Here is a 26,374-nt window from a genome sequence, read left to right on the forward strand (position 1 = left end):
AGGGACCATGGGGATATAGAGTGCCTTTGCTTCCTACATGGACCCTAGTCGGATTTACATCATCCCCTCAGCTGTTAGCAATTTAGACACATCTAGCCAAAAATTAAAAATACAGATATACTACGACTAAGAACAGTGGAAAGTTTAAATTTTCTATGAATGTTTTTGGACTTACGTACCCTCTCATGAGGACAATAATTTGACAATACTTCCACCCCCTTTGAGGGTACAGCCACCAACAATTCAAGTTACTAATCCAAACTTCCAATAATTAAAATACATCTATTTACACAAGTAAGGTAGACTAGGATTACAATCGGACAAGGCTTACTTTCGTCGTACATCTATCTGGGGAATAACTCACTGTAATACAACTATAAGTATCTGCATCCATCTAGGGAATAACTCACTGTAATACAACTATAAGTATCTGCATCCATCTGGGGAATAACTCACTGTAATACATCTATAAGTATCTGCATCCATCTAGGGAATAACTCACTGTAATACATCTATAAGTATCTGCATCCATCTGGGGAATAACTCACTGTAATACAACTATAAGTATCTGCATCCATCTGGGGAATAACTCACTGTAATACATCTATAAGTATCTGCATCCATCTAGGGAATAACTCACTGTAATACAACTATATGTATCTGCATCCATCTAGGGAATAACTCACTGTAATACATCTATAAGTATCTGCATCCATCTGGGGAATAACTCACTGTAATACATCTATAAGTATCTGCATCCATCTGGGGAATAACTCACTGTAATACATCTATAAGTATCTGCATCCATCTGGGGAATAACTCACTGTAATACAACTATAAGTATCTGCATCCATCTGGGGAATAACTCACTGTAATACATCTATAAGTATCTGCATCCATCTGGGGAATAACTCACTGTAATACATCTATAAGTATCTGCATCCATCTGGGGAATAACTCACTGTAATACAACTATAAGTATCTGCATCCATCTGGGGAATAACTCACTGTAATACATCTATAAGTATCTGCATCCATCTGGGGAATAACTCACTGTAATACATCTATAAGTATCTGCATCCATCTGGGGAATAACTCACTGTAATACATCCATAAGTATCTACATCTATCTGGGGAATAACTCACTGTAATACATCTATAAGTATCTACATCTATCTGGGGAATAACTCACTGTAATACATCCATAAGTATCTGCATCTATCTGGGGAATAACGCACTGTAATACATCTATAAGTATCTGCATCCATCTGGGGAATAACTCACTGTAATACATCTATAAGTATCTACATCTATCTGGGGAATAACTCACTGTAATACATCCATAAGTATCTGCATCTATCTGGGGAATAACTCACTGTAATGCATCTATAAGTATCTACATCTATCTGGGGAATAACTCACTGTAATGCATCTGTAAGTATCTACATCTATCTAGGGAATAACTCACTGTAATACATCTATAAGTGTCTACATCTATCTGGGGAATAACTCACTGTAATACATCTATAAGTATCTACATCTATCTAGGGAATAACTCACTGTAATACATCTATAAGTATCTGCATCTATCTAGGGAATAACTCACTGTAATGCATCTATAAGTATCTACATCTATCTGGGGAATAACTCACTGTAATACATCCATAAGTATCTACAGTCATCTGGGGATCAGGCTTGGGCCAGCATGCACTCACGAAATTCCATTTGATTATTACTCAGTTCATAAATGTGTTTAGCCAGTCAGTCGGTTTAGGTTTGTTTTTTCATGTGCCCGTTTGTTGCTCAGTTCTTGATATGACTAATTTAGTCAAACTCGGCTACTCTGCGATCATAATGTGTGTGCACATCACTTGGGGTTGAATTTGTGAATGTCCGACATCCTGCAAACAGACAGAAGAGGGTTAAATATTTGCAGTATCCCATAAGTATACATTAATAACGTAATATATACCTAGTAAGTAATTTAAAGCAGATAAGATCTGTGCCTTCGCGAGGCAGATAGGTTTCCATGGGCGGATATACTGGGGGACATGTCATCAGTGGAGGTTTTACCCCGGGACGAGAGGCAAAAGACATTTATTAGCCAAATCCTTACTTCTCAAAAATCAGTTAGCAAGCCTGTTCTTAAATTTAGATACCCTGCTAAAACGGAAATGTGCTGGCCCCAGTGTTAGTTTGAAATAGAAATTTCCTTTGGCAGGGAGAATCTATTTTTTTCTCGAAAAGATAACCTGCGACCAGTGTTACACTCGTGGAGGGAACAAAGTTGATTCCTTTCTCAATAAAGGAAAGGAGTCTAACAGACCAGGAGATACAAGAACTTCTTCGGAAGGGGGCATATCACAGATAGAAGGGAAACCATCTCAGTTTACCAGCACTTTAAGATGGAGGATTTGTTGGTACGGGATCTTCTCAGAAGAGGGGGAAGTCATGATCTAAATAGTCTTGTGGATGCACACTTTACTGTCACGATGGACGAAAATGAGAAAGGGTGCCTCTGGTTCAAATAGAAGGGTGGGGTTTTTCATTTCAGTCGCCTTTCTGTCGGTCTGGCCTCTGTGCTGCACCATTTCACAAAGCTGATGAGACCGGTGTAGGCATTTCTCAGAGGCCTGGGAATGAGGATGATTATCTATATTGGTTGGTGAGCACCAGTCTTTAGGGTCTTCTCAAGTGTCTGGATTTTCCTCCTCGTCATTCTCCAATGCCTCAGAATCAAGTGGGAGAAATCTCAGTCGTGTTTGTAGCACATTCGTCATCAGTGTGAACTGAAGTTAGTTAGTTAGGATTCCGTTGAGATACAGTCATCTGTGTGATAGTAACCTATAATTTAATCCATGAATGTTAGAAAAACATTTTCTATGTTTATATAAGACATCTTGATGTTTTAATCTTCTCATATAGATTAAGATGATACGGTTCTTTGAATTAACATCATCTGTTTTAAACATGTTAAATCTAACATTCAGTGTACTCTGTACTTTAGTCCTGATTACCTAAATACTTGACAAAATATAAGGACACTGACTAATGAATATGTCAGCAATCAGATGGCAGAAAATCTTGACATTCTAATTCCAATAATTTATTACCCACCTGTTCTGCGGATTTCAATGCCTTGCTGCTTTGTTTCTTCGTACACCCTTGAGATAATTGTTTCTGAAAATTGTTTCCTATCAGGAATAACATATCTTTTGTCAAGAGTTTTAACCATGTCTGGCGAGTTCACAATGGTGCATGGACGCAAATCTTTTATAACGAACCTGGCAATTTTATTTGTAATCAAGAGTGAACACGGAGAATTCTCCTAGGAGTTCCCTCCAAAGCAGCTTGCAAGATCCAGTGTATTTGTTTGGACATTTGCAGAAGCACGTTTTGACGACTGACCTCATCATCAACCCGAATACTACATTAGTCCGTAGTTCCAGTAGACCAAAATGCTGCCACACTGGGGACGTGGCCCTTGTATTTGGCGCAAAAATAATTTCTTCCTTGTTGTTGGTGGCCAATTTCCAACAAACGCATGACTTCCGACGTAAAAACCCGAATATCCGGTGATTTTCGAGTGTTACAGAGTTTACTGCATGTATGTCAAAATGCCACTTTTTGATCAGCGTATCGCAATACGTACAGTTTTCATGCCTGAACCAGTAAATGCCGATAAACCGGTTAAATTGCGCATATCTAAGTCTTTGTGAATGTCAAAATTCTTCTTGTCATGATAGGGTTGAAAATGCCAATTTGACTTTAGATATTAGCTCACTCACTAACTCACTTCAACAATGTCCTAATAATACGTTAGAAAAATGAGTTACATCGATCATGGAAAACCAGATCCAGACATTTATCCTCTCCATCAAACCATTCAACACTGTTGTGCTGCGTATCGCTTAGCTAGAACCATGCTCGTGATGAACCTACAATCACTGGTGTGCTAGGGATGTCAACTCCGCAAATCGAAAAACCAGTGCCGACGTTAACTGCGCAAAACACAAAATAACACCAAACGATACGTAATTCCATCTTCCATTGTCAATAATAGGGAATACTCTCGTGCCAGTACATTCAGATCTTATACTTGATACCGAATCAAATTAATCTGATTCACAAACAATCCTTTAGAACTCTGTGATACTAATGCGGACGGCAATTTATCATGTAAATAACATGAAGGGTTGTCATAATATTTACACTCGGAGAGCATCATAATTGTTTACAGACGTCCCATTAGAAACCATTACTGAAAAATGCTTTGGCAAGCCGATATTCAAATCATTACTAGATGGGATTCATTCACTCAGGGGCATATCATGGAAAGCTCTTATTCATGTCAAACATATAAAAGGGAAAACATCGATATCCGCTGGGGTATTAGGCCCAGTATAGGAGTGCGACATTGAATTGACAAAGCTGTTCAGCTGCGGATGGCGAGAGCGCTTCCGATTATGTATGAACTGTGTTTCTCGACACGAACAGTTTTACCATGCCACAAATCATTTTAAATATTTTGTCTCCAGGTGTGACTGGTTTCACTGCGCTCATGTTGTTGCACCCTTCGTAATCAGCCACTCTGACAAAGTTTTGGAAATGTTACAAAACGGTGACCTTTTCCTTTTGCTTTGTCTCTGTGGCTTGACTATGGGCTCTGTTTCCTATAAAGAGAAAGATTTCCTGGCCAACCTCACCTGGAACTATGACCCCAAGATCCGGCCGGTGTTGGATGGTTCCAACACAACAGTGAATATAAGTATGGGCTTGTATTCACTTTTATCTCTGGATGAGAAACAGGAAGTGCTCAGCTTTAAAGCATGGATTTCTATGTTATGGAAGGACCAGCTTTTGGTGTGGAATACGACAAATGGCATTCCTTATGCAGTCACAATACCACTGATGGATGTATGGTCTCCAACCGTTCTGAATCTTGATTCTGTGACGAATCTGAGGTATCTAAAAGATGAAACGGACACGGTGCTTGTCTTTCATGATGGTACAGTTGTATATAGCTATGTAAGCAGATTTGACACAGGATGCAAGGTGAATATCCAACAGTTTCCTTTCGATCGTCAGACATGCCATTTTCACATGAGCACATTTTATCCTCCTGTAACTAAGGAATTTCTCAAGGTACAAGACTTCAATATAAATCGAGAACAATATCAGGAAAATGGAGAATTTCACCTTCTTAGTGCTTCGATCACACATAAGGAATACAGTCTTCTCAATGCCACGCATGATTGGATCGAAGTGACCCTTGTCCTGGAGAGACGAACCACCTTCTACATCCTCAACAACATCCTGCCCGTTGTGTTCCTGTCATTTCTTAACATTTTTGTTTTTCGTTTGTCCGAGGAGAGTGGTGAGAGGGTTTCCCTGTGTGTCTCCATCTTGTTGTCATATGCCATGTTCCTGAACCTCATCAGCTCCTACCTACCAGCGAACTCCGACCACTTGTGTTTCTTCAGTGTCTACGTCACCATTCTTGTGTTGATCAGCACACTGACATGTCTCGTTACAATCTTCATGCAGTTACTCCACAAAAATCTTCAAAGTGACATGGTCACCCCAAGATGGCTACCAATCACTTGTAAATCAGGCAGCAGAGTTGGAGGAACTAAACTACAGACTGATGATGTCTCTCCAAACAAATCGGACGTGAAAGACAAAGCAGTAATGTCAGACATGAAGGGAGCAGTAATCACCAAATACAACAGAGTGGCATTTGGAACGTTCTTCATACTCACGGCCCTCACTAACCTTACATATTTCATTAGCGTGTCCTTATGATTGGATTACATGTTAGCGTTACTGTTACGGGCAATACATTTAGTGGTCAATAGGTCAGTTTATCGATATATTATAAGTGTTTGATACCCAATTGATACATGTGACACAATCCTTGAGTCAACCTCCCATCAAAATCCAAATTCATGTTATTTAATCTGATTAGCACTTTGTAAGTTACAATACCATTTCAATAACCCTACATGGGTACAATATGTCAAGCTCATTTCTGTTGTCTCTCGACGTGATATTCCTGAAATATTGTCAAAAGCGGCATACAACTAAATTCACTCACTCACTTTATGGATAACAACTCCTGTTATGTTATAACGCGTCGTTTCGGTGTAGATTCTTACGTCATTTTCATATAAGAGCGCTTGGCATGTCCATGATAATACAAACTAGAAGTTGTTATCCATAAAGTATTGTACCTTTGGAATCAAGCTCATGATTTAAATGCATTAGACAGTTGTTATGCGTGTTTAACATATTGTAACAAAAAAAACCTGTTTTATCAAAGATAACAGGTAACAAGATAACAAGATCACACTTGTATCACTGTGTGTCTATTTTATGCAGTGTTTTCCAAGTTAAGATTCAAATACCACTGTATATTCCAACGAGTCCGTCATGTAGGAATTCAGGGTTAATTGTATTTTTCTAGATATTTGAATCAGACGCATATGGTGGAGATAGCCAGTCGTTAGAGACCAAGGCAAATACATTGCCATCCAACCTGTTGCTGAAGCCAAAGAACGTACCTCCCAACTTCTGAAGTAAGTGAGGTAGGATATAAACTCACATCGGCAACTTCTGTAAATAAGAGGAGGACATATATTTCGATGATGAAGGGGAAATTCCATCAGCACAGTCAAGTTATCGTCTTACCACACCATAATGGGATTTCACAGTCACGTGACGCTTCAGCGGAAATGGAGACTGAAAACGTAAACAGTGCAGAAAGCTGTGATGAAAATTCCATCCCAGTCGACAGCAGTTACGTCAAACACTGGGGCTTGATGGTGGAAAGGATGAGCCATAAGCGGACCAGACAGTTCCCATCACTGATGATTAATTTGACCATCAGTCTGTGTTTAGCACATCGTAGTCTGCTGTAGCAGAGGATAAAGTTTCACAAAAGAAACCTGAGAATGCACCAGTCCTGGGTGTGAATATACTTAACAAAGTTTTATTGGACACATCATGTTGTAACATTCAACCAGACAATGCAGTTAGGAATGATCAGCAGAAATATTTCAGCCATGTCGTGACTAAATCAAGTCATAGATTTATAAGATTAAAACGTGAATTACAAACACCTGACAAAGAAGGAGAGCGTCACAGACACAAGTTAAATGTCGGGTTAGAATATATTTTGAATATAGTTTTATGATATATTGCAAATATGAGTTTGATGAGTTTGAAAATGTTATCTTGAAGATAGCATATGAATATCAGTATAACCTTGCAGAGAAAGGATGCCAGTTCAGTTTTGGGCATTGAATGTGACAAGTATTTCATGCAGTTATGGATGTGGAAATGGTTTTGTCAAATGTATCACTGCTTTCATGTTTTTGTTCAGACAACGATGTATCTTCAAAGAGAAATTGTTTCAGTTGTTCCTGTCAAAGAATATAATTATCATTAATGATCTTGGATCTTTTTATCTAGCTCTTAAAACAAGTAATAGGTTTTTGCGATTGTAATATCTCTACATCCTGATATCTACCCTGCTCCGTGGCAACAATGTTAATACATGAGTAGTAGCTTGTTGAACTGTGTACTTGGCATGACAACTGGCCTGTGGCCCCTTCGTGTACGGCCCATCTGCCTCTATGGAGAGACTGTCTGTGACCTTGGTAGTGCACTGAAGCTAATTGTTTTAGGTTACTTTAGCTGGCTCCACCATATAATGGAGCCATAATCAAGTTTGGAAAGGACCCATAATCGATGTAGGTGCAGGATGATGGTTTGGCTTACTCCCCACTTTGAGTTAGAAAAGACTTTCAGCAAGTCATGTGCCTACGGGCACACAGGTACCATGGGGTCGTACATTACTTTGACTACCTACATGGTCCCTAACTGGATAAATATCAACCAACCCTGCAGTAGCTGGCGATCGTGGATAAATGTATCAAACACTAAAATGAAAAAAAAAATGTTACATTTTTTAAATTGATAGATTTAAATTTCTGTTGAATGTTGCGGGAATTACATACTCTCTCAGGAGGGAGACAACATCAGAATTTCCTTTTGGTGAAGATGTCGTGAAGGGCATAAGGGACATGAACGTGACCCAACGTGGAAGGGGAAGATGTAGCCCATATTCAGCAACAAGGTCGTGGTAGAAGACAATACAGGGCTACAGTCAGAAGTACTCCAGCTAGGGTCCATGCAGGTAGCCCAAGGTACTGTAAGTCCCCATGGTCCCTAGTATGGTGATCTACCTTCAGTTGTTGGCTATCTATAGCCTGTTTTATATTGTATCGCCTTCTATAGTTATATCATTTGGGATTTAATTACTAGTTGCAAACAGACACCAGAAATGGGCTTCACACTCAATTGATAGAAGAAACATTGTAGGAACAATGACTAAAATATATTTTAGTTTCTCTTAAAATGGATTGCAGTAAGAATGATCAGTATTCATCTGGGAACTATCTGGAGACAAAATAAAACCCCAGAGAAATAGTCACTCTTATCCTGTAATCGTTATCATCATCCTCATCAAAAGGGCCAGCCATTGCACATCTTGGATTCCTGAACTATGTCCATTTTAGGCAGGTTTCCCTCCCATCCTGACTTCTTTTCATCGCGAGGTTGAGGCTGCGCTGATTAAACGACATTAGTGATTAAACGCCGTGGTAGTTTTACGGTGGAATATTCAAAGCTCTATGGTGGTTGTCTGTAAATAATCGACTCTGGACCAGACAATCCAGTGATCAAAAGCAGAAGCGTCGATCTGCGCACCTGGGAACTGATGACATGTGTCAACCAAGTCAGCGAGTCTGACCACCCGATCATGTTAATCGCCTTTTATAGCAAGCATGGGTTGCTGATGACCTACTCTACCCCGGGACCTTCACGGGTCGGCTACAAAGAAAATCAGTAACATTAGTTAATGGGTTTTTTATGACTGTGAAGTAACTGAAATTTAGTTACACTAAATCTGGATAAGTATCTCCAGGATTACTGTGAAACACTACCAGCAAAACAGCACTTTTGAAAAAAAAGCCTCTTTCAATTATTCCAATTATACCATATGTGTCTGGTGAATATGGGAGGAAAATAGAGCCATGTATAAGACTCTGTCCGCCGAACCAGCAATCGCGGTGTGAAATCTATGAAATATCTAGACACATACATGCAACCAGTCAACAATCACAGATTCCTTGAGTGCCTTACGATCGCACCTATGCAAAGTGAAATGAGGTGTCGATGATGTCTGAGCAACTCCAGGTGTAACATGAAACAATATATCACCCTATGTCCAAGTTACAACAATGGCCAAGTTTTTTTCTGCCATTACAATAAAACATTGATGCTTATTGCCGAATCGCTTTGCTACCCAAGTGATTAAAACTCTGTCCTACATATGACACCTCATCATGTCAATAACTTTAAGACTTGTTCTCACGGTCCCAATCGGAAAATATCATACATTTTGCATTTCCCATTAGTCATGATTCCTGGAAATGATTTGTACACGTTAAATTAACATGAATATACGACACAATTGCCAACTTTAATCGGTGCTACTGTAAATGGAGATGATGACATAACGTACCCTCAACTCAATATTCAGAACAAATGGGAGATGGGATTCATACAATGGCAGGAACATGTAACTGTCGAACCAACATGTAGAAGGACTAAAGATCGACACAAGCGTAATGTAGGAACGGGAAATCGAACTGACAAAGCTTCTTTATTTGCCGATTGCGTAAACACTTCTGATTATGTCTAAAAGGTTTCTCCTGGACAGTAAATTTCTACCATAAATCATTTCCAATATCCGTCTAGCTGATTTCATCGGGATTCTGTTTTTTAACCTTCATCATAAGCGACGGTGACAAACGTTTGTAAATGTTTGGTTTATGTAGATGCGCCCTTATAGTTAACATCGGTCACCTAGCCTTGTGCTCTGTTTCCTACAAAGAGAAAGATTTCCTAATCAACCTCACCTCGAACTACGACCCCAAGATACGCTCGGTGTTAGATTGTTGCAGCACGACAGTAGGGGATTAGTGTGCGGTTGTACTCAAAATATTCTCTGTATGAAAAAACTTTAACGAATTTCTCAATCTCATCAACTCCTACCTACCAGCGAACTCCGACCATGACGTGTCATGTCACAATTTTCATGCAGTGACTGAACACACATCTGGGGAGGGGGGGGGATCTGAAAACAAAGTTGGAAGCAGTAGAGACTCACAATGATTCTCCAAACAAATCGGACTTGAAGGCCAAAGCAATGAAGAAGTCAGAAATGAAGAAATTAATACTCACCAAGTGCAACAGAGAGGCATTTGGAACTCACAACTCTCACTAACGTTATATTTTTCATTTGTTTATCTGACTGACGGGAGACATATGATTAGTGTCAGTACTAGCTTCTCATGGAATACATGTTATTGATCAGTAGATTTGTTTAGTGGCATCATGTATGCGTTTTGACGCACCACTGACAATTATGATGTGTGATGCAATTCTATGTTATGAACAGTTAACTTGCATCTGATGTTTTACTTCAACGATTAAAAGGGATTTGTCATTTGCATATATCTTGCCTTTCCTCACTTTGTATTTGGAATTTCATATTTATGAACTACCTTTTGTTTATCACCAGTTCAAAGTCCCATTACATGACCTGTTATTTGTTCCATTTGACGTATGTACCTAGACCGGACGTTTACAGTGATATCATTTGATATCTCGTGAAAGATGTAGTATCAAACACGCTTTGGCCCGTTTGATACCAAATAAGTAACGCGCTTAATAAGGTATCCTCTATATCTTACACATTTTGTTCACTCAAGAAACACATAATATGTAAACAATGTCGATCTGGGCAACTTAAGAAGACGCCATACATGTTGACACAGCTATTGATAACTTCATATCATCTGATGAGTGAGTGAGTGAGTTAAAATTTATCGTTATATCGGCACTATTTCAGCCATATCGTGACTAGAACAATCAATAATTATATCATAAATCCACACAATTAGGAATTTAAAGCATGTTGTAAACCTACTAGTATCATAGATATCAATCTAAAACTAGCAGTTCAATAAAATATATTTTAACTATATACGACAATGCTACATAAACGCAGGCTATAGATTGTCAACAATCGAAGGTAGATCACCATACTAGTGACCATGGGGAGTTACAGTACATATGCTTCCTGCATGGACCCAGGCTAGATTTACATCATCCGTTCTGCCTTTAGCAGTTAAGTCAACATGTCAGCTGATGACTTATCGATGGTAGTCAGAACTATGGTCATATTCTGCGTAAGCGGACTTGATGTTTTCCCGAAACTGACAGAGAACAAGTTTGCCCCAATGTTATTAAAAAAACCGTAACAAATTCGGCATTTAATCCCTCAGATCCCGACTCTTGCCATATTTAAGATGTTTTACAGCGTCATTTCCTGGGACAATTTCGGAACGTTAAACTTATGAAGGAATATATTTCAAAAAAGGATCTTGGTTTGGAAGCTGTTTTCTGCAAGGAATAGCGTAGGGGTGCCCCTTAAGTGGATCAAGAGGATGACAGGGGCTCTGAAGAGGAGAGTGTTGACTGTTCGTGTGAGATACGCAAAATGTTTACATTCAGCAACAAATTCAATATTAAATCGTCTTGGGACCTACTTGTACAGACATATTACAAAAATGGTGTTTTGTTAAACAGCAATTACCATCATAAAATCAACATGATTTCCAGTGTTATGAGTCAAAGGATTATCCGTGTCCGAAAAAACCATGTTTACCCAATTATTACTACTTTCGGAAATCTCAAAGAGATACGACATAATGTAGACAATGCTAAATGTGTTTAAGGTATGACATAACACACCCATGTCAATATTCATAGCTTGTTCGACACACCAATTAGGATTGATCTAGAAGCTTCTTATTATTTGTGTCTTGCACGTGCAATGTCCAAAACATCGATACTGTAATGGCAATTAGCGCTAATGACGCAACATCAAATTTATAGAGCTATTCAGTTGGTCATTCAGTTCAGGAATCCAGATAATGACCAAACGTCCAAGCTTTGCCCCGTTGCTCCTGGATACCAACGATACCTATATAATGCCTTCAATAATTTCTAAAACCAAAACGCTTTGCATCGAGGTTGTCTCCATCACTAATCACGTGAACATTGTTTAGAAATGTTTGCTATACACAAATGTGTCTCCATCATATTTATCTGTCACGTCACTCTGGGCACTGTTTCCTACAAGGAGAAAGATTTCCTGGCCAACCTCACCCGGAACTATGACCCCAAGATCCGCCCGGTGTTAGATGATTCCAACACGACAGTGAGTATCAGTATGAGATTGTACTCAATTTTATCACTGGATGAAAAACAAGAAGTGCTCAGCTTTAAAGCATGCATTGTTATGATATGGAAGGACCAGCTTTTGGTGTGGAACTCGACAAATGACATTCCGATTGCAGTTACTATGACTGTGGCCGACGTATGGTCTCCAACCGTACTAAATGTTGACTCTGTGACAGACATGAAGTACCTAAAAGATGACAAGGATACCGTGCTTGTCCATCAGGATGGCACAGTTGTGTATTCTGTCACAAGTAGGTTTGACACAGAATGTAAAGTGAATATTCGTCAGTTTCCTTTCGATCGCCAGACATGCAATTTTCACATGCAAACATATTATGTCCCCGTTACTAAGGAAATTTTGAAGGTAGTGGACTCGAATGTAAATCTGGAAACATATCAGGAAAACGGTGAATTTCACCTTCTTAGCGCATTAATGTTATTGACGAAATTCCAGATCAGTGACATCAGTGGTAGCTGGATAGAAGTGACGCTAGTCCTGAAGAGACGAACCGCCTTCTACATCCTCAACAACATCCTGCCTGTCGTGTTCCTGTCATTTCTTAACATATTCGTGTTCCTGTTGCCCGAGGAGAGTGGGGAAAAAGTGTCCCTGTGTGTCTCCATCCTGTTGTCATATGCCATGTTTCTCAATGTCATCAACTCCTACCTACCAGCGAAATCCGACCATGTGTGTTTCTTCAGTGTCTACGTCACCCTTCTTGTGTTTATAAGCACACTTATATGTCTTGTCACAATCTTCATGCAGTTATTTCACACAAACCTTCAAAGCGGCAAGGTCAGTCCAAGTGGGGTGCTTGTTGCCTGGCAAGAAGACAACAAGGTCCGAGTACTGAAACCACGGGTTAGAAATGAAGACGTCTCTTCCAACCAACCCGAAGTCAAAGACACGGCAAACAAGAAGAAGTCAGAGATGAATCAGGGAATAATCACCAAGTGTAACAGGGTGGCATTTGGAACGTTCTTCATACTCACAGTTCTCATTAACCTGATATTTTTCATTGTCGTCTCATGAGAGACGACTGTCAGTGAAGGGCTGTCATCGTTTATTCCTCAAATGAAGAAGAATGCTTGATACATCAGTAGATATACTTTTGTTAAAGACACTTGATTAGCCAGTAGGTATGCTTGTGCCATGTGTTGTGTGTGCTTTAAGGTGTTTGTATATTTTGTGTGTCTAACTGATACCATGCGTATGTGATTTTGTTGATTAGGATGTCACATTAATAAAGTTTTAGCTATTATGGGTCACAAAAGTTTAAAACGCTTAAATGTGAATTTGAATTCACACAATATTGAACTGAGGCTATGTATTTTCACTTGTTAAGAGTGAGCAGCTTCCTCCTTTTCTTTTCGCTTCATGTGTCTTCCGATGGGATTCTGAAAATCTGAGAAGATTGTGGCGTGGCATAGCTTTGGTCAGAACACTCTTGAACTGTGAAGTAGGTATATGTAGTGTGTGAAACAAGAGATTTCACGTAACCCCTTAAAGACTCAGTGATTTTGTGACACCACGACACCCAGGTATCTCATGCATTTCCTAAAATGTCTAGGGATTTTATTACTATTATTATATAACTACTCTATTATTATCCATCTTGACTGTCAAACTTTTCTCCAAAGACCTGAGGGATGGAATGAAACTCAGCCGTAATGCTGTGAGAAAATGATCTTTGTACCGCGTGTCAAGCTAATAATTAGTCAAAGGTGTTGGTAAATTGTCAAAGTTTTCAACTCCTAAGAACAGAGGGATGAAATGAGACTCGACAATTACGTTTTACGTTACAAACATGAATTTCACACATTCACTGATATCCAAACAGGGAATGCATGTAATGGAACACATGAAAATAAGTAATTCTATAAAATAACTGGAAGACTTTGGGAATGCATGAAATCCCTAGGGATTTCCCAAAATCGCTTTTTTTTTTTTGGGGGGGGGGGGGGGGGGGGGCTTGAAGGCGACTGACTCACAAGCCTTTTACAACATTTTTTTTCTAAACCGAAACACTCATCTAATAAATTTAGTAATAAAGTTTGCTGTTGTATTCTGTTGCAATCCCATTTCCCGTTGAACTGTACAAAAATCTCCTCAAACTTCTATACCTTATTCTGTCCATAACGTGATTGATAATAGTGTAAGAACCTAAAGCGAATAGTTGCTCTCACTGTAATAAAGAATTTGTTTATCTATATATTGTTATCCCTCCTTACTGTTCCAGCTTCAAAATGCCTACCCAAAGAGTTATGTTTTATATCGTCTTCAGCTATATTTCAGCAGTAGGCATCGCGAATTGTGTCCATGTGGCGAATCGAAGACGGGCCGTGAAGAGTGAACGCTTTAACCACACGGCTACCCCTACATTTCCCCATTACCTTGAGTGATATGATCTGGGAGTTTGGACTGACAGGCGGACGGATGGACAGACAAGCTGATTACTATGATCCCCCAATACTATATACTTGGGAAATGGGGAGAAATTAGTATCCCGACAGTGAGCCAGAAGCTCAAAGGGATCACTTGAAAATAATAATAAATAAAAATACTGATATAAAAATAAAAATACTATATCTGACATGTTATGATAAAACACGCCCATAACCAACTATACTCACTCGCAAAAATAACGCAAGTCAAATATGAAGCAGATATGTAATTTTCAATATGAAAAACATGAAATGTATACAGGGTCTGCTAGACAAAAAATGATTGACGACATTTCACTGGCCAGAAAGAATGGTGACAGCATTACGTTTTCGAAAGGTAAAGGGGTTGGCAAGAACGGATCTCGCTGTAGTTGAAGGGTAATGTGCCGATCTTGTCGAGGGGTTGTGACCCTTGGACAACCGCTCTGTGGTCTTTGTAGCTTTGTATGGATGCTGGAGACAGTAAATCGTGGTTGTTTACGTTGAAATGACGGGCACCATAATGGACAGACACTCCAGCTTCCGAACGTCTGATAGCCTGGTTTCTTTCAATTTGAATTAAGCGTGACATGTTGAACAAGGAGTAATAGACCTAATGTTTGTACAGTCCTATACACACTAATGACCTGTGATTGACTTCAATAGTGACATAAGTGATCACAGGGACACACTGAATGCCATTAACACAGCTATCGCTATGTCTTTATGCTATGTGTTATGTATGGTATAATGATAAAGGTGACTATGAGTTATTGAATAAACTTTTACCTATACTGATTGGAATCCTGTGATAACAAAACACTACAGATATCGATAAGAAAGTTCATACTGAACAGAGATACCTTAAATAATATTTATATTGCATTCATAAGACGACATCTTGAATATGCCTGCGAATTGGGGGATGGCTGCTCTTTAGATGTAACCGATAAAATTGAAAAAGTTCAGATGAGGCCGCCAGGATAGTTACTGGTTTACGACAATATGCTACTGGAGATACCCTAATTTGTGAAACAGGTTGGCAATTGTTAAAAGAGAAGATGCCGTAAACTGTCTTTATTCTATAATATCTTCAACAAAAAGGCTCTAAATCAAAATCATTCATGATATTGTATTGCCTAGAGCCCTAGGCGAGAAGGCGGTGGTTCATGGGCCAAGCTGACAATACTGACCTCCAGGTTCTAAATATCTTTTATCTATCTAAATGATAGATTTTTATTCTGTTTGACAGTATTGGGTACCTGTGTTTGTATTGCTGGAGTATAACCTCCCTGTAACCCTGGTGTTTCATCGTTGGTTTCCACTTCGACGCCGTCCTTGTTGACATTCCATGATAGGTGGGGAGCAGGGATGTCGAATCTACATCCATTCGTTATGACTTAACAACAACTCTCTGGTTCTCGATCAAAATCCAAGATAAAGGTTTAGAAACTTTCTCGTCTTCTGATGATGAACCAGGGACAACACATGTAGACTCTTGCCCCGTTTCCTGGTTATGCAGGTAATTGAAAGACACAGATTAAAACTGAAACATTTCGCAATATCGAAAGCTTATTGCAGGAATATGTGGCGAAGTGGAAAACGTTAGTCGTCTTAGAACAGACTCCTTGCTGGTGGTATGCGCCAGAAAACAACAGTCAAATAATTTGCTGAACGCTCGTCATTTTGCAAATACAAAGATTGCGGTGTCACCGCATGGAACGTTGAATTCACGTAGAGGCATTGCTCGTGACCGGGCAAAATGTCGCTCTGACATGACAGAAGTTGATATCGCAGCAGAACTTAAATCTCAAAATCTTTCGTTACATAGTTTTACAGACACAACTCGTTAAAGAGATTGGTCTGTAATTCGAAGGATCAGTATGATCCTGGACAGTAAAGGGAACCTTTGCCCTTTATTCGTTGAATCATGCTCCACACTCTGGTATTTCTGAAACTCAGTGACATTATTTAATAAGACGAATGCTTGGTGGGAATTTATCTTGGAAACATAATTTCGCCAACATTGACGCTTATTTTGCTTAAAGGATCGTCGAGATTTACCATTTAGAATTTTAACTTAATGTCTAAATTATGGACTGTAGGATGTCGCCGAAAAAATCGCCTTCCTTCTTTTTCTGGACTGTTTACATTCATTATTAAACCATGGTTTACGACCGTGTGGAGTTGCAGTGAACTTAGGTATAGTTTCATTAGCTATATTCTTCAGTCTATTAGAGAATTCTTCGATCGGATCCAGAGTATTGACAAAAACGTCATATTTCAAGTTTTCAGCCCACGGTGTCCGAAAATAATGGCCAACTGGCCTTGAAATTCCACCTTGTTATCGGTGGGTCATCAGTCGGATTTATAGCTGCAACAATTGCTCGGAAATGGTCACTTCCACAAAGGTCATCATGGACTGACCATTCAAACTGGATATGAGAGTGACTAAGTTCCTCACTAAGGCCACTTTCAACAATATTCCAATCATGTATCGGCTGAAATTGGGAGAGCAAAAAATCAGGTTTCAGATGTGTCCATTCTCCGTCAAACCAATAACCAATATGTTTTCTATCACACACTTAAAACCATACAAGCGACAAGCGGGATTCGAACCCTCAGTCAGTTTGGTTTTCCAGCTGATCTCAGCTCCACAAAGGAAATTGTAATTGACAAGTAATTGTGACTGGCAATTGTGTTAATAAAGCTATATAAATATATAGTCCCATCATCTCCTGACAACAAAAAGCAATGGTTTTCTGCCTTTCCTTTTAAAACGTTTTACCTGATGCTGAATCATCACAATTAGTAATTAAACCTCTGTGATACTGATAGTGTTCCACTTGTGGCATGTCATCGTGTTTGGATACGACAACCCATTAGACACGATTACTTGGGACTTCCCATGAGTACCAAACCGCCCTTGCTAACATTCATCAATACTACAGTAAATCCCAAACATATCCGCAAGTCATTATTCATTGTGAGATGGGATTCATATGATTCCCGGGACATTCCACTGTATGCTGATATTCACAGTGTACAAGGACAAAAGATCGATGTTCGACCATTAAGCGTATAGTGGGGTGCGACATTAAATTGACAAAGCTGTTTAGTTTCGGATGGCGATGGAGTTTCGATAATGTTTACATTGTTTCTCCTTGACATAAGCAGTTTTGCCATGCCATGAATCATTTCAAATATTATATCTCCAGGTGAGGCTGGTTTCATTACGCTTGTGGTTTTTATCCTTCATAAGCAGACAGACTGACAAAGTTTTGGAAATGTTATACATTTGTGACCTTTTCCTTTTGCTCTGTCTCTGTGGCTTTACTATGGGATCTGTTTCCTACAAAGAGAAAGATTTCCTGGCTAACCTCACCCGGAATTACGACCCCAAGATTCGCCCGGTGCTGGATGATTCCAACGTGACAGTAACTACAAGTATGGGCTTGTATTCACTTTTATCGCTAGATGAGAAACATGAAGTGCTCAGCTTTAAAGCATGGGTTTTAATGGTATGGAAGGACCAGCTTTTGGTGTGGAACACGACAGATGACACTCCCGTTGCAGTCACCATGCCCTTGACGGATGTGTGGTCTCCAACCGTACTGAATGTTGATTCTGTGACGAATCAGAAGAATTTAAAAGATGAAACGGACACGGTGCTTGTCTATCAGGATGGTACAGTTCTCTATTCCTACGTAGGTAGGTTTGACACAGGGTGTAAAGTGAATATTCAACAGTTTCCTTTTGATCAGCAGACATGTACATTTCATTTACAATTGATGTTTACCCATGTAACAAAGGAAAATCTTCAGGTAGCATCCACGAATGTCGTTCAGGATGCATTCAGAGAAAATGGAGAATTTCACCTTCTTAGTGCTTCAATGGTGTCACAGGAATTTACTACTCTCGGTGCTACTCAAGACTGGATTGAAGTTACCTTCGTCCTGAAGAGACGAACTACCTTCTACATCGTCAACAACATCCTACCCGTCGTGTTCCTGTCATTTCTTAACATCTTCGTGTTCCTGTTGCCCGAGGAGAGTGGTGAGAAGATGTCATTGTGCGTCTCCATCCTGTTGTCATATGCCATGTTCCTGACCCTCATCAACTCCTACCTACCAGCGAACTCCGACCACGTGTGTTTCTTCAGTGTCTACGTCACCCTTCTTGTGTTGATCAGCACACTCATATGTCTTGTCACAATCTTCATGCTGGTACTTCACACTTATTTTCAAAAGGGCAAAGCTTGTCCAAGATGGTTGCCTGTCCCTTGGAGGTCAGATAGCAAAGTTGGAACAAGTGAATCATGGGTTAAGAATGACGACATAGCTCCAAACCAATCTGACGTGAAAGATAAAGCAACTGACAAGTCGGAAATGAAGGACCTGATTATCGCCAAGTGTAACAGAGTGGCATTAGGAACCTTCTTTACACTGACACTCCTTATTAACGTCACATTTTTCATTTCCGTGTCTCCATAACGTGACATGCAGGCAGAGATGCTTGATATATCAGCTGATGTGTGTTTATGGAAATCATTCACTGACGTAAACTGTAGGGGCTGAAAGGCCATCATTCATTACCTTTATGACTTATACACATATCACACGTTTGATTGGTCAGTATATTTGTCTTTGTCATGCATGGTATGTGCTTTGACACTTTGCTGTAATTGGGCTGTTGTCCACCAAATGGATATAATGAATTCATTGTTAAAGATTGCTAATGCATGCTTTTGAAGTCCCATTACTTATTGCTTCATACAAACATGTACATCTAACACTTGTATATATGTCTTTGTATCATTATTCTGATCATGACTTGCCTGATAACTGTGTAAGAACCTAACTGGCAACGTTGCTCTCACTGTAATAAATAATCTGTTCACCCAAATATTGTTATCCTTCCTTGCTGCTCCACCTTCTAAATGCTTTTCAAGAAACTTGTTTTATGTTGCTTTAAGCAATAGTTCATCAGCATACAGATATGGGTTTCAGACATTGTAGCCATGCGGGAAATCTAACCCATCCTAACTAGAAGGCTACCCCAACCATAACTTATTATGTTGTTGGTGGAGGACGGGATTGTGGTGCTGAGGGTAATAGAAGCCTTTTGCCCAACACATCACTTGGGCCCTGACCGCACTTAGACGGGTGGTAGAATTGACCCGATCATGCCTTGCCCTGTGCATGCAAACATTCACCTTTAGATTAATGGACATTTTTATGATGTTGATATTTAATTTAGTTCTCACAAGGTAGGTGGGGGAATAGGTCCTCCTCACATTCACGTGACAGATCATCAATTGGGGTACCATGACTCAGTGGTCACATATACTGTAGTGGAACTGTAGAGGACTGAGAAATAATTTCATTGAGGTACAATTGCTATACAAGACATTTCAGCTATCAGCGTTATGTATCCAAGGGACATAGAAAAATGTACTGATATTATTAATTTGAGACTGTACCATGATTCTGGTTCTTTTTTTCTCCTCCGGCAGATCGAGCAACTGGAGGTGCCTCCATTTTGGTTCATCACAGCTTTACACATAACCGTGTCACTCTAAATACGAATCCTCGAGCTGTTTATCTGACTTTGCACATTCCTTTGACATTGTGCAGTTAGTATATCCCTCTATCCTTTGATATTCGACAATCAGACCTTCAAAATCCATAAGATCAGTTTCCACAACCATGTATTATCGTGACAGACGTTTGGGGAAGTGTCCACACTAATAATAAAGGTAAGAGTCTTGAGGAATGTATTTCTGGAATTACTCTCTGTATATATAACGATGACACAAACACGTATCTACATCTACCGTTCTGCACTGGAACTGGAACTCACCAATTCCTCCTTACGTAATGAATGAGTGGTCCATGATGACATACGTGGGAGTGATCACTTCTCCCCCTATCTCTAACCAAAGAGCCCTGGTGATGATCCACCGTTTTGAAGAAGCAGCTTCGCAAGAGCTGATTGGTCACTATATAGGACACCATGTACTGATCAATTAAAACATGATGTCTTAGCGAACAGCAAAGATCCTACACAGTTGTTCTCACCTATACTAAACACCATTGTTGATCATATTATACTATTGATTTACAAATGACTAAACAGGCCAGAAATTGCTAGAAGAAAGCTGAGATCCTACAGTCCATAATTTAGATAATGTTATGTTTTCTAAATGACAAGGCTCGACTCACATTTGGACAGAATAAACATCAATCTTGGAGGAACTGTGTTTCCCAACTTAAACTCCGTACACCGATTTCAAAGTTGTGAAGCATGGTTCAAAGAACAAGAGGTAAAGCCTTAAAATCCACTGTGCACCATGTTAAAGACAGTAACAGGAAAAGGGAACTTTTTGAGTCACATTACAAATGAAACTGGTATCTTTGACGCACTTGAATATATTAAAACATGTTCAGTGTCGACACTAATTTCCTTGAATACCTTTGTATTAGATCCGTGCGGGTCCCGGGGTAAAATAGGCTGAGACTGTGAAGAAATATTAGGAAGACGATTATAGTAAAAAAGAATATTTACATTACGAGCAGAAAAGAAGTTAAACCAAACTTTCACCAGATCCAAAATGAGCTTAAAGGAGTCTACAAATCATGTGAATGGATTGCCTTTGCACATGCTAATGAAGCCAATTTCTTTTACATTTTGGTCATATCTCCTCTCCTCACTCTCTCTAGCACAAACCATAGTATGGTGATCTACCTTAGGTTGTTGGCGATAACTAGCCCATTTTCAGATTGTATTGATCAAATAGTTTTCTATCTTTACAGATATTTGCTTGCTAGTGTTTTAAATCATTTCTATGATATTATAGCACTTTTACTGTCCTTCATTGACAGGGTTTTACAATTTACCATTATTTAATATGAAAAGAATTAATTGTTCTCGTCACAATCTGGCTGAAATACTGCCGATGTGACGATAAATTCTAACTCACTCACTCACTCTCCTCGCACAATAAAGTGCAATATGTAAAACTTATCCAGCTTCAGTGTGGTCTTGGATCTACTGTTATATGACAATGTATTACCATTGATCAAATCGTATCACTACTCAGATAATGATCACTGTACAATTCCATGATGACAATGACTAGAAAGCTGGTTTGTTTAATGCATGTATGTACTCACCATGTACAACATGGTACAATACACCATGTCTGTTGAATGCAAGTCTGCCTAATGTGGTCGTATATGGAATAATAATATGAAGATTTACTATAATTAATCAGATATTATCACTACTCAGATAATGGTCATTGTACACTTCCATGAAGGCTGAGCCTAGAAAGCTCTTTTTTTTAAATAAATAAATAAATAAATAAATAAATAAATAAATAAATAAATAAATAAATAAATAAATAAATAAATAAATAAATAAATAAATAAATAAATAAATAAATAAATAAATAAATAAATAAATATGCATGTATGTATTCAATACTCATTTCCTGCCTTATACAAGTCTACCTTGACCTAATGTGGCCCCACACGGAACATTTACATGGCAATGTACTATTGTTGATCAGACATTTTAAGTACTTACTGTTGTAAAGCAGACATTTTAACTACTTAGAGAATGACCACTTTACATAATGATTACGAAAGCAGGTGTGTATGCATGGATATATGTATCTAATACAAAACCTATTATATACAAGTCTACCTTGACCTAATGTGGTCCTACAAGGAACAATTATAGCACCATGTACTATTAATTTGTCTGCTATATGAAAGTTTACCTCGACCAACAGTGGCCTCACATGGGATAATTAAGGGATGATGTACTATTTTTAATCAGATATTATCATGATAATAAACACTGTACATTTCCATTGTGACAGTAATCTGAAACCTGCGTACAAATTGCCTGTGATACATAACTATATATACTACCAAATTGCCTGCGATACATAACTATATATACTACCAAATTGCCTGTGATACATAACTATATATACTACCAAATTGCCTGTGATACATAACTATATATACTACCAAATTGCCTGTGATACATAACTATATATACTACCAAATTGCCTGTGATACATAACTATATATACTACCAAATTGCCTGTGATATATGACTAGACCACTGTGGTTCTGCAGGTGATAATTATATGAGGATGCATCACTACTAGTCACTACTGAACACCCACATGATGACGGTGACTTTAAAGGTTCATATGTATGTATGCATGTTGTCATTATGTGATGTTTGTAACATGTACCTCCTTGAAATAAAATCGTTTTAAAAATATTGAAGACAGTGGCAGTTTATAAACCGATCAAGCTGACATTGCGAAAAAACTTGGTGAAACCCTCCCCAAGCATTCGCCTTCGTCAAATTATGTCCCCGAATTTAAAATGTATCAGAAACAAGAGAAGTAAAGAGTAAATTTTAACTCAGACAAAGGTGAAGACTACAACAAATCATTTTCGTTACATGCACACTATACTGCCCTGGAGTAAGTTCATCTATTGCAACAGGGGTTGATAAAATTCACTACTAGACCAGGAAACATTTGCCTGATTCATCTCTGGAAATGGTGTCTTGAAAATGGCTTTAAATTTCTAGGTAAAAAACTAATTGTATACACTTCTGTTTTAAAATATAAGCACCATAAAGACCCAGAACTATTTTAAATGGTACCCCCATCAAAGTTGTCGAGGAGGCCTGATTTTCTTGGATCGGATTGTTGACTCCCATTTAAATTTTCTTCCACATATGAAATCCTTGAAAAATGAATGCCTGAAGGAACGAGACTCATTGACTGTCGTTTCCGATTGAAAGTGGTGAGTTGATCAAGCTATCCTCATATACCGATATCGATCATTGATCCGATCGAAACTTTTTTATGGCTCAGTCGAATTTGGCGGAGGTTGTAAAAGCAACGTGTATATATTACAAACTATTTTCTGATGAATCTAACTCTGCATAAATGTTTTTTTCATCGACAACTATACTGCTCAAGTTAACACGAAACAATATATAACCTCATCTCCCAATGACAACAATAAGTAATGATTTTATGCCAATTAAACCTTTGTAACTGATGCCGAGTCATCCTGCTACACAATCAGTGATTAAACCTCTGTGATACTAATACGTTTTACTTAATTGTCATCATTTTTGCACACGATCCATTAGACTGTGCTACTGGAAATTGCCTAGAGGGTAAAATCGCATGAGTACCTAATGTCATTACTAACTTTCGTTAACACTATATTTAAGGGTAAACATACCTTCACTTTCTTATTCAAAGCGTTGAAAAGGAGTATTCATACAATTTCAGAAACATTTTACGATATGTTCTCATTCATGTCTAACATATAAGGGACAAACATCGATATCCGGCCATTAGGAATAAGACATTACATTGACAAAGCTGTTCAGTTACCGATGGTGAGCGCACTTCCGATATGGTCTAAAAGGTTTCTCCTGAACCTCATTTCAAATATCAAATCTCTACGTGTGGCTGGTTTCACAGGAGCTGTGAGGTGTGTCCTTCAACAACAGCCACGCAGAAAAAGTTAGTTAGAAAATGTTTGAATTACGCAGTTTTTGCCTTTTCCTTATGCTCTGTCACCCCACCCTTGGCTGTAATACCTTCAAAGAGAAAGATTTCCTGGCCAGCCTCACCTTAAACTACGACCCTACGATCCGCCCGGTAGCGAATGGTTCGAACACGACAGTGACTATTAGCATTGGGTTGTACTCACTTTTATCTCTGGACGAGAAGCAGGAAGTGCTCAGCTTTAAAGCATGGGTTTTAATGGTGTGGAAGGACCAGCGTCTAGTGTGGAACACTACAGATGACACTCCCGTTGCAGTAATTATGCCCTTGCCGGATGTGTGGTCTCCAACCGTACTGAATGTTGATTCTGTGACGAACTTGAAGTATCTAAAGGATGAAACAGATACCGTGCTTGTCTCTCATGATGGTACAGTTACGTATTCATACATTGGTAGGTTTGACACAGGGTGCAAGGTGAATATTCAACAGTTTCCTTTCGATCACCAAACATGCACGTTTCATTTACAATTGTTGCACACCCATGTAACAAAGGAATATCTTAAGGTAGCATCCACGAATGTCCTTCTGGATGTGTACAGGGAAAATGGAGAATTCAATCTTCTCAGTACTTCAATGGTGTCTCTGGAATACACGGCTGTCAATGAGACTCAAGACTGGGTTGAAGTTACCTTCGTCCTGAAGAGACGAACTACCTTCTACATCCTCAACAACATCCTACCCGTCGTGTTCCTGTCATTTCTTAACATCTTCGTGTTCCTGTTGCCCGAGGAGAGTGGTGAGAAGATGTCACTGTGTGTCTCCATCCTGTTGTCATATGCCATGTTCCTGACCCTCATCAACTCCTACCTACCAGCGAACTCCGACCACGTGTGTTTCTTCAGTGTCTACGTCACTCTTCTTGTGTTGATCAGCACACTCACATGTCTTGTCACAATCTTCATGCTGGTACTTCACACTTATTTTCAAAAGGGCAAAGCTTGTCCAAGATGGCTCCCTGTGTCTTGGAGGTCAGATAGCAAAGTTGGAACAAGTGAAGCTTGGGTTAAGAATGACGACATAGCTCCAAACCAGTCTGACGTGAAAGTTAAAGCAACTGACAAGTCGGAAATGAAGGACCTGATTATCGCCAAGTGTAACAGAGTGGCATTTGGAACGTTCTTTGCACTGACTCTCCTCATTAACATCTTATATTTCATTTCCGTTTCTCTAAGTCAGTGAGTCTGAAACCCGATCCCACTAGTCGCCTCTTACGACAAGCATACTCGCCTTGTGTGGCAAATACGGGTTGCTGAAGACCTCTTCCAGCCCGGATCTTCACAGGTCCATTCTGATTTGCTCTACTGTACTCAAATGCGACACAACAGAGGTGAAAGGTGTCGATCATGCAGAATTATACAAGCAAGTTGCACATTTCATCTCAGTCTACTACTAGAATTTACTACTTTTTTGTATTTGTTACTATTTGTTAAAAAGTAAAGGTTATTGAAACGAATCGATTAATCCCTCACAAATATTCCTGAAATTTCACAACCAGTCACGTATTTGCACTGCTTTGACGCAAATAAGAAGGTTTTTTTTCTAAATCATCATAACAACATCTATGAGGTAAAATTACAAAAATAGTGAGTTTAGATTTAGGTTCTCACGTGACCGGGGCCCATGATTTGACCATTATTTCCCTTTCCCAGGCTCGTCTTCATAAATTGACACATATCTAAAAGTATTTTTTTCATTGATTTTTTCATTGTCGTTGACGCCACATTAACGAATATTCCAAGTATATTTTAAAAAAAAAAGATATTTTCACCTTCAATACCAAAATGTTCTCCTGCCATAATACATTTAACACATGTGAACATGTGGACAAATGCAGTTCTGTTGATAATAGAAAATTCTTTCAAAACACAAAATATGTCGATATTATCTTCGTGAGATAATATTTTGGTTCACAGGTCTCTCTTGAGAGGGGCCTAGTCATCACCTTGTGGT

At 39.0% G+C, this 26,374-nt stretch overlaps 4 protein-coding genes across 4 annotated transcripts; all 4 read left to right on the plus strand.

The window, feature by feature from the left end:
- Positions 1-4,659: 4,659 nt before the first annotated feature.
- LOC137297230 (neuronal acetylcholine receptor subunit alpha-6-like) lies at positions 4,660-6,577 on the plus strand. Its single transcript, XM_067829242.1, has 3 exons — positions 4,660-4,758; positions 5,227-5,688; positions 6,467-6,577. Exons 1-3 carry the CDS (start codon positions 4,660-4,662, stop codon positions 6,575-6,577), a joined length of 672 nt encoding a protein of 223 aa, XP_067685343.1.
- Positions 6,578-12,205: 5,628 nt separating this feature from the next.
- On the plus strand, positions 12,206-13,411 carry LOC137297231 (neuronal acetylcholine receptor subunit alpha-3-like). The gene is made up of 2 exons (XM_067829243.1): positions 12,206-12,355; positions 12,833-13,411. The coding sequence occupies exons 1-2, from the start codon at positions 12,206-12,208 to the stop codon at positions 13,409-13,411; spliced, it is 729 nt and encodes a 242-aa protein (XP_067685344.1).
- A 4,729-nt stretch (positions 13,412-18,140) lies between these two features.
- Positions 18,141-19,295, plus strand: LOC137297232 (neuronal acetylcholine receptor subunit alpha-6-like). The gene has a single exon (XM_067829244.1). It carries the CDS (start codon positions 18,141-18,143, stop codon positions 19,293-19,295), a length of 1,155 nt encoding a protein of 384 aa, XP_067685345.1.
- Positions 19,296-24,997: 5,702 nt separating this feature from the next.
- On the plus strand, positions 24,998-25,603 carry LOC137297233 (neuronal acetylcholine receptor subunit alpha-6-like). Its single transcript, XM_067829246.1, has one exon. The coding sequence runs from the start codon at positions 24,998-25,000 to the stop codon at positions 25,601-25,603; it is 606 nt and encodes a 201-aa protein (XP_067685347.1).
- The last annotated feature ends 771 nt before the right edge of the window (positions 25,604-26,374 follow it).

Source organism: Haliotis asinina, chromosome 9 (genome assembly GCF_037392515.1).
Source record: "Haliotis asinina isolate JCU_RB_2024 chromosome 9, JCU_Hal_asi_v2, whole genome shotgun sequence".
In the NCBI taxonomy this organism is placed as follows: Eukaryota; Metazoa; Mollusca; class Gastropoda; order Lepetellida; family Haliotidae; genus Haliotis; species Haliotis asinina.